General features: G+C 34.6%; 1 protein-coding gene and 1 pseudogene across 1 annotated transcript; one reads left to right on the top strand and one right to left on the bottom strand.

The window, feature by feature from the left end:
* Window positions 1–613: 613 nt before the first annotated feature.
* LOC120263579 lies at window positions 614–1,935 on the bottom strand. The gene has a single exon (XM_039271539.1). It carries the CDS (start codon window positions 1,852–1,854, stop codon window positions 1,207–1,209), a length of 648 nt encoding a protein of 215 aa, XP_039127473.1. The 5' UTR covers window positions 1,855–1,935; the 3' UTR covers window positions 614–1,206.
* LOC120263578 lies at window positions 1,935–7,890 on the top strand (annotated as a pseudogene).
* Window positions 7,891–12,771: the final 4,881 nt, after the last annotated feature.

Consider the following 12,771-nt stretch of genomic DNA (forward strand, 5'->3'; position numbering starts at 1 on the left):
GATTTGTTTCCTTTCCTTTCCTTATTTAAGTATTTGTTGGATCACTGTCTTACTTGGTTATTTAAGGTTTTGTGTTCATTTTGTTAAACTGTGTTGTTTTATAGTGTGTATTTTCGTAATTTCTTAATTCAAAATCCGGTTTTTAGTTTTTGTTAGATTCTTGTGTTGTTTGGATTTTGAGGTTGTAGATTTTTTACATTAGATTTTATTGTTTTTTTTATGTTTTTCTTTTTATTTCTTAATGTAAATTTTTATTTAGAATTGTTCTATCGTTGCTTCACTAAGTATATGATATATCTTAAATCATTTCAGTAATTCAAATATTTAAAGGAATGGTGGGTTAGAATAGAGGTTGTAAATTTTTCAAATCTTTGGAGGATCTAACAACCAAAAGAATAACATGCAGCATATTTCGCACAAATAATTAACTTTAATGCAATTTTCTAAGTAGCTCCTCCCAAACAGTGATTATGTCTCTGGGTTTACCTTTCAAAACACCTCTCAACTTTGCAATTCGGCAGCCGGAGAAATCAACGCCGAAGCTGGATTATGATGCCCACTCACCTCCGCGAACTGGGCGACGTTTGCTTCTAAGAACCAATTTGTCTCCTTCAGCACTTTTAAGGCTGCGGCGGGGGTGTCGGCGTCGGTTGGCGGGCAGGCGACGTTTGCTTCTAAGAACCAACTCGTCTTCTTCAGCACTTCTACGATGGTGGAGTCGGCGTCGGCGACGGCGTTGGTTGACGAGCAGTTGATGATGATGTGAAGAGGGGTGGCGGTGAAAAGAGAGTGGCGGTGGGTCGAAAAAAAAACTTGATTAGTGATGCCAGTCTTGATTTCAAGGATTCATTTTTTTTTTAACATAGGCTGACGAGGAGAGAGATGTTCATTTGCCGCATAGTCGTGTGAGGAATTCGTAAAGACAAGTACTGCTATAACCTATTTGAACCGAAAAAACTTCACGAATATTTGGCGTTCTCTGACAGGAAATAAAGTATGGAGTATAAATTGCATTGAAATGAATTAGTTAGAGATCTTGCACTAATACCAAAAAAAACTTCACGAATTAGCATTTGCTGTGACAGAAATAAAGCATGGAGTATAAATCGCATTGAACTGAATTGGTTAGAGATCCTACACTAATACCATATACCAGTTTTCGTGAAGTTTTTTGGGTTCAAATAGCTTTACTCTTGATCCAAAACCCTAGAGAGAATTTGTGAGGAGAGAGAGAGAGAGAGAGAGAGAGATCAGAACTTGAAGCGCTGCTGAGATGGGTGGACCGCGTCTACCCGTCGGCGAAGCCGAACCTCCATCTTCTTCATTTTCAGGCTTCCGATCTTGACTCTGGCCTTGGTTTCCAGATCGATCTCCAGCGGAATCGTTGTCTTCTTCTTCACATCTGAGGCTGTAGAGGTGTCCAAGCTCTGAGAGGAGCTCGTGAGGGCGGTTTTCAAGATGGTGGTGTTCTTGGTGTCGTGCGTGGACGCCGTGAAGGATTCCGTCACCGATGTCTACACCGGAGGATGAGGCGGCGATGGTGATGGGATCGTAGATGAAGACGAGCTTGCGGTTAGGGTTGCGGGCGGTGACGGAAAGGTTGATCCGGGAGTTGAGATGGTTTGAGGTGAGGTTGAGGGTTGAGAGGCGGAGTGACGAGACATAAAAGGTGGGGCGGTGAGGATGGTAGAGCACGTAGAACACACCGCCAACGATGGCGCCGAGGAGGATCAGAGCAACGATGACTAACGTCAGTGAGAGATAGCATACGCAGCAGCACCCACGGCGAGACCTTCGGTGCCTCTGCTTCCATATCAGTTGCTGGCGGTACGCCGAGCATGTGGCTCCGTACATCTGATCTTTGGTAACGGGGAAGGATGGTGGTCCTCCGGCGCCACCACCATTGGCGGCTGGCGGTGGTGGATGGGGCTTCCCCGGTTACTATATGTAATGATCGAAGCATTCACAATAAATAAAAAGGAAAAGTAAGGCCATTCCATTTCGAAAAAGACCCATAGTTCAATAGCTTTGCGTCCGCTATCCCGCCGAGTAGTTCAGCACCTCCATTTCGGATCTCTTGCTTGGGCCACTCCCTCGCCGTTGCGTCCTTTCCCGCGCTGGCGGGTGTGTAACTATTCTACTGGTTCTGATTCTTTTCGATATGTTTCCTCTTGCTCTGATTCTTGATTCTCTTGTAGGAGAGGCTTGGCTGGTGTTGAGAGTGCCGAGATCCGCGCTGCTGATGAGGAAGAGTGTGGGGGAAGCTGATGAGAAGCTGCCTGTTTGCATCAAAGGTATCTGAGCCTTTCTTCAACCCAGGTTGAGATCGTATATACCTTGGATTGGAATCCTAAGTTTCTGAAGAATTTGCATACTATTCAAATCAGTGATCAACTATGGTGATATTTGGAAATATGAAAAGTTAGAGTTGGATTCTTAGAGAATTTATGTGGATACTCGTATTGGAGAAAGAATCGGCATTCAAATCATCAAAAAATAAAAAATCAAAAATCAAAAGAAGCTGAACTAGTGAGGAAATAGAGAGAAATTCAAAGGAAACAGGAATGTTTACTTTGATGGGTATTAGAATTTTGAAGACAACTACTTGCAGAAAGAGATGTGTTATGGATCTTTGCAATTTTATATGGTTATATGAGAATAATCAATTGGGAAAACAATCCACATTCAAATCATTTGTGGCCATCTTTCAGAATAGGAAAAATAGGGTGAAATCTCCGAGAAAGGATGTATTATTCCATGAGTCAAAATGGAAACACAAAAGAAACAGGCTTCATTGCCTTGAGAAATTTTAGATGATGACTATTGCTATGCAAGTTTGTTATTGTGTATGAATTATAATGTTGGAAAGGAATTAGCATTCAAATTATTTGTGTACTTTTTTTTTAATGGAAATAGGCAACCATAGAGAGATTTTTTTCCAAGAAACTATACCGTGTGGGAGTTGGGAAAACAAACAAACACTGAGATACAAGTTTTAAGAGGTTCCTTGTACAAAGAAGAATGTATAGGTTTATGCATGTTCATTATTCAGTTTGCTTGCTTTGATAAGCTGACCCATAGAAGACTAGTATTTAAAACGAAATGTATCCATTTTAAGAAACTATACTAAGAACAGTTCTTAAGAGTTATTAAGAATAGTATTTTTATGAATAGTATTTCATAAATAGGCTTATCAAAGATTGATCATGGTTTCTAAATAGTATAACAAAACCTGAATTAGTGTTAGTTCTTGCGGTCCACAAAGCTTCAAGAAGGTAGTTTAACATCACTGATAGCTCTGTTTCCCAGGACAAATGGAAGATAATTAGTTACAAGGAGACTAACTGAGAAGTATAATAATATCTTGCCCAAGCACAGAAATCCTTTCTCCAACTGTTGCCGGCCATGCACACAAAATTAATTCTTTTTCCCTGTCTCTTCGATATGCTACATTTCACTTCCTGTAAGTTCTCAAAGAACAATGATATGATCCCTAATCATAGATTGGTGATTGGTGAACCACGCACCAGCTACTTGATACACAATATACTGATAATTGCTTGCATTTCACATGATAGAAAATTATCAGACCATGTAAGTCATGCCGACCTGCATCAAGTTTGTATGGGGAACTTTGATAGGAATGGATTTCGATGGCCTCATTGAGAGGTTTGTAAGGAAGCTGAAGAAGAGATGCAAAATGCTCTGCATGGTCTCTAGGACTCCTGCATTCCACTGCAAATATGACCCTTTGAGTTATGCTAGGAATTTTGATAGGAATGGATTTGGATGTGCTTCTGATGATGATCCTGCTCTTTTCTGCCATACTTTCTCAGTTTGCCATGGCTTCTTCAAGCATGCAAAGAGGCATCTTCAAGTCATTAGGACCTTTTTTTTATTTTTTTGGTTGTTGTTGTCAGTGCAGGCAACATCCTCTCTTGAAGTAAATCTACTAGAATACATGTCCAAATCCATCATCTATGTACTGATCCATAGTGATTTTTCTTAGTTCTGCTTTCATTTATATCTAAACAAGAGGAATCTTTTTTTTTTTTTTTAAAATTTTCTTTGCCATTTGTGATGGTAACTGGCATGTTTGGATTTAGGGAATAAATAGGAAAAGAAAGGAAGATGGATGAACAAATGGAATTCCTTTTCCATTTGCTTCTTTTCATCAATCTATTCCGTTGATTGGGAGATCATCTATGGTGAATAAGAACAGAGAAGGGTGAATGTTTGAGAATATGAAAAAACCATGTGATTTGTCCTCATGAAAATACTATTCTTTATATACATGGGAAATAGGCCTGCATTAAATTAATTAATTAATTAATTTAATATATTTATATATATATATATATATATATAATGGGGGCTTACTTGGTTGGGATTTGAATGATGGGATGGGATGGGATTGGTTTGATTTAGTTAAGAGTTATTATATTATTCTTGTTTCTGTGAAATTGTGAGAGATATGGTTTTGGTGGGAGAGATGTGTCAAATAGGTCTGTTAGAATTCGTCGTTGGGTTAATGTTGTAAACATCATAATAAAGATATTTATTAATTATAAAATTTTATTTGATTTTTATTTTATTTTGTTGGAATTTTCAATGTTATTATGAGATAGAGTGTTATTCATGTAAGTTTCAAAGATTCAATTAATATATATCTTTATTTGTATATTGTCTTTTGCTTCAATATTTTTAGACATTAATTTGAATTATAGTAAATCTTAAGATGGGTAGTTTTAAAATGAGTCTTTAATAAATTTTGAAAAATTGAAAGAGCATTATATGTGAAGAAAGCTGAAATTATGTGGAAATAATTTTATTATTGATATGAATATAAAGAAACATTACTTGAGTTAATTTAATCAAATCCATGTGGCTTATCAAACATATTAACTAAATTATGAGTACTATAAAATAGTTAATAAACACCTTACACTCCCCTTCCTCATAGATGCTGTTCTAATTAATCAATTATTATTTTTTTCTTTTCTTTTTTTTCTTTTTCTCATAATTGGCCTAGCTTTTTTTCCCCTTTCACATTGTTGCTTTTGGTGGCTGCTGCTCTGCAGACAAGTCCTGCCAATGTGGAGGAAGGATGTTCTGCTGCTTCTGATGATGATTGGATAGGGGAGTTATTTCCTGGACTTCCCAAAATTAAGTATGAGGTGAGAGAATTTTTATGGTCAATGTTTAGTTTTGGGTATATTTTTACTTCACCAGATTGGTTGCCCATTGAATTTGAATTGTGCCTGCTTGATATTCTTTGTTTGTCTAAGCTGGTTGAGGCCTTTTGAATTTGCTATGATCAAAACATGTTTCTTTTTATCAGGCCCCTAGCAGCAAGAACCCACTTTCATACAAATGGTACAATGCCGAGGAAGTAATTCTTGTGAAGAAAATGAAGGTATTAATTTTTCATTCATCATGTGGATTTTTTTTCTCTAGTGTACAATGTACATATATGTGTTTAGCTATGCTGTACTTCTTTGCCTCAGGATTGAATGATATTTAGTGTTGTATTTTGGCATACATTTTGGGGAATTGGAGCTGACCCGTTTGGTGCACCAACAAAGATGTGGCCTTGGGAAGATGGAACAAACTCCTTGGCTATGGCAAAAAAGAGAAGTTAGATAAAATGGCTAGCTCTTGTTCTCTGTGTAGATCATCGGCATTAATATTTTTCTATCTCATGGATGTAGTGCGGGCCAATTTTGAGTTCATTAAAAAGATTGGACTTGATAGGTGGTGTTTTCATGACCAGGATATTACTCCTGATGATAAAACACTAGCGGCGAGTCTTCATCCACTGGTCGTTTCAGGACACTAATGTAGATTGACAATCTGTGCTCTTTATAATCATGGAATGCATATTGGTTGAAGTTTTCATCCAAACTTTATAAGTTATCAAATGAATGTTGATCAATCATTGTCCTATCAAATCTATTGATATAACTTGGTTTTTGGATTACCCAGGAATCTAACGCAAATTTGGATGAAGTGGTGGCTCTTGCAAAAGAACTTCAGGTAATAATTCTGAAACAGTATTGCAAATTAGCAAGAAATTCATTACTGCATAGCAATTGTTTCTTCTTTTTTTTCCCCTTCAAGTAATATTTTGGGATGTTTCGGCAGGGGGCAGAAATTCGCCCTTTGTTGTGCATTTGAGTTTTAGGCCTCTATGTTTTTTCTTACCAGGCACTTCTGGTTAGGTTACACACTATCATGGAGGGGAGAATTTCGTGTTTTGGGGTGGAAGAGAGAGAGTTGTCAGTCTTTGCTGAACACAGACACGCAGAGAGAACTTGATCACTTGGTATAGAATAATGTTTTCCTTTTATTTTGACTCTTCTTTTCTGATATTAAAAAGTATAAATATATTTTACCTTGGCTGACAATGGTGTTGTTATGTTGTAAAGTGGTATGAATTTGACTTGTAATGCTTCTGCTTTCATAGGCAACTTTCCTTTGAGGAGCTGTTGACTATAAGAAGAAGATTGGTTTCAATGGTATGAATTATGAACTTTTAAATTTTTTTTTGGCCCATTATTTTGAAGTTTGGCCATAAAGAATTTCAACTTGTTTGTTGCTATGTCTTGTGCCATCTTGAGGTGCTGTAATTGATGATTATTCCCTTTCTTTCAGGTACATTGTTGATTGAACCTAAACCTCAAGAACCCACAAAGCACCGATAGGCATCTTACCTTGAGTTTCTTGTTTTTGCTTTTGTTTTCTGTTTTAAAGAGTACAACATTTGAGATGATTAATAATAATTATGTCTCAGATATGACTGGCTTGCAGCAACAACAATGTCATTCCTGCAAAAGTATGGTCTTAAAGGTAATTCCTTATTTTCTTCATAAGCTGCTATAGTTCATGTTTGTGGTGAAACCATGGTCAGAAATTTCAATTATTTCCTCATTATTTTGCACTTTTGATTCTTTAGATCTGAGTTTTAAACTTTTTCACTTATATAATTCTCAGGATTTCCATTGAAATTGTGTTTCATGGAAGGGAAAAACATGAGTTAGTTTTAGATGTGGAACTCTGACACTATTCATTGATGACATGCTTGTGAAATTCTTTTTTTTATATGCTGGTCTGCCAGCTTTGGGCTTCACATTTATATTTGTTTTTTTTTTCTTGTACCATTAACCACATTTCTTTCATATTACACGATAGGCTTGTTCTTATGAAAATAAACTTATTAAATATATCTTTAGTTTCCGGTGCTTTTCAAAATGATGCATCACTAAATTGAAGAGCAATATGGATTTAATTCTTTGACACTAGGTATATTTGCTGCATTCTCATTGTGACTTCTCATTAAATGAGTGCCATCTGGATTCAGATACCATATGTATGTGTGTCTATTGATCTGTTTATACATATATTTTAACAATTGTTGTTTGACCTATTTCCTTTGTATGTGTGGTTCTTGTAATATGACAAGGTTTGGGTGATATTTTTCATTTTCTACCTGTAAGCGCTGACTTAAGGCGCATACCACCATATATATATATATATATATATATAAAACTACTTTAGAAACATAGGTTTTTTACTTTCAAACTATGTTTTCTTTAATGCTGAACTGATTATTGGGAGTCATGCATCCAATGGCTGTTGATTAGCAATTATGGCATTTGGGCGTTTGTGATTTGTGTCAGAAATCTGTGGTCCCAATATCAACTTGGTGATTGGATTTAATCTCCTCCTGTATGCCACCTTGCTCATATATACATATATGGTGGCTTGAGCTTCTAACTTGGTCTTATCTACCATTCAAAAGTTATGCTACTTGTTATGATTTTAATAGAAATCTAGTATAAGAATTCAGTTTGACAACACAATCTCTGTGACATTTTTTATCAGTGTTTATGTTTTCTTAGCAAAAAAGCAAGAATATTATTTTGACCTTTCAAAGGCTCTATATAATATATATACAAAGCATGTATGAATTATGTGCGCTAACAAACAACAGATTCTCTTTATATTCATATACCATTTCAACACCTTGTTTCTTTGTTGGAAATTTAGAGGCCAAACTTATGTGTCAGAGTATGATCTTGGAAGTATATCTGTTCAAGGTTCCCAAAACCATTTATTGAGAACCAGGTTCTTTCACTTGATTCTTGACAGCTACGCAATTCTATTATTGCTAAATGAGATGTATTTCGTACTAACAAGGAGATCCACTTGAGGCGTATCTTCTTCCAATATATACTGTTGTTGTGAGACTAATAATTTGTTTGCAGCGCATGATAATATGTATATTGATAATAAAAGAAAAAAAGTGGGCTTTATTTATCATTTTACAACTTTTATGGAATGAGATTAATAAATTAAAATATTAATGTTGTCGTTGATATTGTCATATATATATATATATATCTTTGTTTATTTATATTGCGAACAGATTTGATTAGCTATTAAACATCTAGCTATTTGCCGTTATAGAGATATTGAGACTAAAATGGGGTCTTTAGCAGCAGATTTTTCCGCCGCTATAAGTCCTTAGTGGGTGTTCTTTGCAATATTCTAAAAATAACCACTAACTCCTTGAAATCTTGTTAACCTGAGGACGAATTTGCGGATGGGTGAAGATTTTAGTGGCCTATGTCAAATTATGAAGAAGAAATCAAGAGGAGTTTCTTTGCAAAAAGTAAAATATTTCAAAGTGGTAAATGTAAAAGAAATCCTCTGTACTTTCATTCCTGCACATCAACAGGCAGGTGACGTGTTCTTCTTTGCTAATTTCATTCTCCACATAAATTGATAGTTTTTCAAATTTTTGAAATAATTGTAGTATTTTACAGATTCAACTTTTATGCAGGAAATATCCTCAACTACACTGTCTCACAATGCAACCAAGCTCGTCTCTTCAAAGATTTAGTTTCTTATTCATTTCAAAGTTTTCTCATTCTTACTGTTCTTGACATTCAAAGTTTCTAGTAAGACACTTGAACTAATTAACAAAAGGCAAACATGAACATAGTTAAAAGAAACCGAATTAATTAAGATACATTAGTGACCTTGTATGAAGGTGTCAAGGATGCGAGCTACTACCAGTAGCCCAGCTTCCAAGTATATACTTCTGTGTGATCATGCTGATCAAGGAGTTCTAGGCAGGCATACCATCATTTGTGAGAATTGGACATCTTTGTATCCATTTCTGATGTAAAATATGGCGGGTTTCAGAAGGATGACTCATGTCAAGCTTTTGATCATTACTTAAAGAATCAATTCACATATAATGCATGCTTATTTTCTAAAAAAAAAAAAAATGTTCCCTGCTTCGATAATTTTTAAAATCTGAAAAAATTAAATAAAATTTTGAAGATTCATTCCCATCAAAATTTTGTTTTAGAAATCAAAAGGACCGAATGGATATATATATTTTCAATTAAAAATAAAAATACTACCCAATTCAACATCCAATCACATGTACAACACTCGACAAGAAGAGGAAATATCACAATTAACTGAAGAAAACTATCCATATTTAGTGTATATAATTTAGGATGAGGGGAATATATATATATATATATATTCATGACCAAAATAATTTTACAATCAAATTACTGACATAAGATATAGTAGATATTTTTTGAAATTATGTTATTTTTATTTTATATGAATTCTCGAAATGAAAAACGCTTAACTGGGGATGGGGTCCATGGATTGTTTGCAATGTTTGAATGAAAAGCTGGAGAATAGCAATGTGTATTTTGATTTTTTGTTTTTTAACATTTAAATAGTGTAGATATTACTACATTGGTAAATAATATCATAGATAGTTAATTTATGTAATTTTTTTTTGTAATAATTTGATTAAATAAATAATAATGGAAAATTTGGATTTTATGCCTTTTATTAAGGTTTTTCAATTAATTTTTTCAGAACTTTTGAGTTTTTAAAATTTTTTATTAAAAAAAATAGAATCGGATCAAGACAGCACGAGCCCGCCCAGAATGAGCGGTGTCCTGTGCTGGGCTGATCCATGGGGAGGCATGGCAAAGGGCCAATGTCTAGGCTAGACCAGCCCACTTGACACCATTACCTAACGATCTAGTTACGAGCCCATTTTTGGCAGGCCATTGCCCTTCTATACCCATCACTATTTACTTATTTTCATGTGTATATATACATTGAAGTTTCTTAAGAGTTTGAGTCGCATATTGCATGAAATCTGAAAAAATAAAGGGGTGTCTCAAAAACAATTTTCATATGACTTCAAAGTATTAAAAAGAGCATCTCTCTCTCTGTATAAGCTCCATGCAAGTTAAATTACTTCCTTATTTTACTTTTTCTCACTCTGATTTCTTATTTTTAGTTTCTTCTATCTGTATTTCATTGATTTACATTGATTGAATTTTGTGATGAGAGGAATAAACCAAGATAATTGGATGGAGGAGAAAGAATAAATCAAAAGGATGATGATCTATTTATTAGCTAATATTATAATCAGTGTACTAATTTATTCAAAATATCTTCGTTTGAACTTTTAGAGATCAATTTATTAGCTAATATTATGATTATTTCAAATAATGTATCAAGTTTCTAATTTATGATTGAAATTTTGTTTTTTTAGGTAAAATATTCAATTTCTTTAAAATGGATTTGTGTTTGAAAATTTTAGACTATCGTGATTTGGGATTTGTTTTCCACATGACATTGTCATCCCTAGTATCTAACATTTGACAATCAATTATTGCACTAATTACTAAATTAATTTATTAAAAAGATAATTATACCCATCATATAAATATTTTAAAAAAAATTTCTTGTGATTGATTTGATTAGATGCATAAGTAGGTGAGACTAGTTAGAGAAGTTTAATAGAAATTATAAATAAGTTTGGGACATGAATTTGAAAAAATTAAATAGATTTGAGTAGAATTATATTTATTAAAAGTATCTCCATATCACCATCAATATTACCATAAGGTAGGGATGATAATTTTAGGTCATAAGCAATTATTAAATAGTGTTGGGTACAACCAACCTGTGCACATGTTCATTAATATTCAGTGATTACTAATTTGATACACCACTATTTGAGCATTCAACCACATTACATATGATCAGACAAGAAGGAAGGATCACAACTGATTTAAAATAAATTATCCACACCAACTAAATCAGTCTACATTTTAGAATAAGAGGAACACATCAAACAGAAATCAGGTTACAACACCTATCAGTTGAATAACGAGTAAATTTTTTGAAAGGTCACCCAACTATGGGTTATTTTCATCTGGGTCATCAAACTAAATTTTGAATCAAAAAGGTCACCTAACATTATTTAAGTTTCTCCGACTATTCACTCGTTGGTTTTTCCGTCCAACTTGCTTGCATGGCAGTTGGAAATCTGAGTCACCTAAGCATGCCCACATCACGGTGCTTATTTGGCATATACACATCACCTTGGAGAGGCCATGTCATCCAAGAGAATACCATGTTTGCATCGTTGTGCTCGAGGAGAAAAAGCTTCTTGTCTTAGAGAAGGGATCTAGTCTGAGAGAAGGGTTTCTTGCCAAAAATCATTGCCTCCAAACCCTACCGTGAAGAGATCGGGAGTGGGACTGGTTTAAGGCGAAGACGAAACCTCATTGTTGTCCACTGGTTAGGGAGAGTGCTTAAAGTTCTATTTGTTGTCATGGCAGTGAATTGGGAGATACGTTCAGCTGGAGAGCAAGCACCACAGTATTGTGAGTCTTTTTTAATGAAAGCCTGGGTTTCATGTTTTGTTGTTGCATTGTGTAATAGAAATTTCATGGGAAGCTAGGTTATATTTGGGTTTTAAGGTTATGAGTAAATGTCTCAGTTTCGGTTTTGTGGTCTGTCTAATTTTGGTTTTCAAGTTTGTAATTGACGATTTTTGCAAAAATGAGGAAGATGGTGTTTCAGTGTCCGTTTTGAGCATGTGCTGGCTAAAGGGCACCCTTTATTGTGGCCCCCTAGTAGTTATGAATTTCAATAATATGTATTAAATAATCAATCTTGACATTCTAACTAGTAGTATAATTATTTTTATTGGTACAAAATTGATCACATATGTCTACCAAAGTAACACAATTTAACTTGCTGAGAGCATGACTCATTTAATTAAACCAGGATCACATGTATTGAGGCAATTGGACATTAATTAATTAGGCAAACATTGTTTAAGGACCAAACAAAATGTATCTGTTCTGAAACCATTAATTAATTAGGCAAAAATGCTTAATTTGGATGTCTTAGGCAATCGACTTAGATTTCTTAGGCAATAAGATGCACTGACATAATAATCTAAAATGGAGTTGAATCTGATGCCTTTTTTTTGTTATGTATGCATTTGCGTTTTTTTTTGTTTATCTTCAGCCTTTTAATTTTTTTCTTTTTTCTTGCTTGTTTGTTACATCGGATGAATTCTCTAGATGTCTTTATAGTTGCATTTATATAATTCTATTAACAGTATATATGTATATATATATATTCAATATTGTGTGAAGCTATTTCATTGTTTCGAAGTTAAGATAGATGGCTTAATCTGTTGGTCATGTAGTTGTTAGTGAGGATGATGGTCAAAGTGGTGCTGCCACATAAAAAAAAAACTAGTGATCAATATGGACATATACCTGAAAAAGAGGGGGATGAAGATGAAATGGATGAATCAGATAGTGACTTGGAAGCTGTGTTAACTGGGTGAGGTAGCAAGAATAACAATGGACTAGAAGATTGCCAATTTCATGTCTCTGATTACAGCTTTAGCCAAGA

This window comes from Dioscorea cayenensis, chromosome 6 (genome assembly GCF_009730915.1).
Source record: "Dioscorea cayenensis subsp. rotundata cultivar TDr96_F1 chromosome 6, TDr96_F1_v2_PseudoChromosome.rev07_lg8_w22 25.fasta, whole genome shotgun sequence".
NCBI classification, from domain to species: Eukaryota; Viridiplantae; Streptophyta; class Magnoliopsida; order Dioscoreales; family Dioscoreaceae; genus Dioscorea; species Dioscorea cayenensis.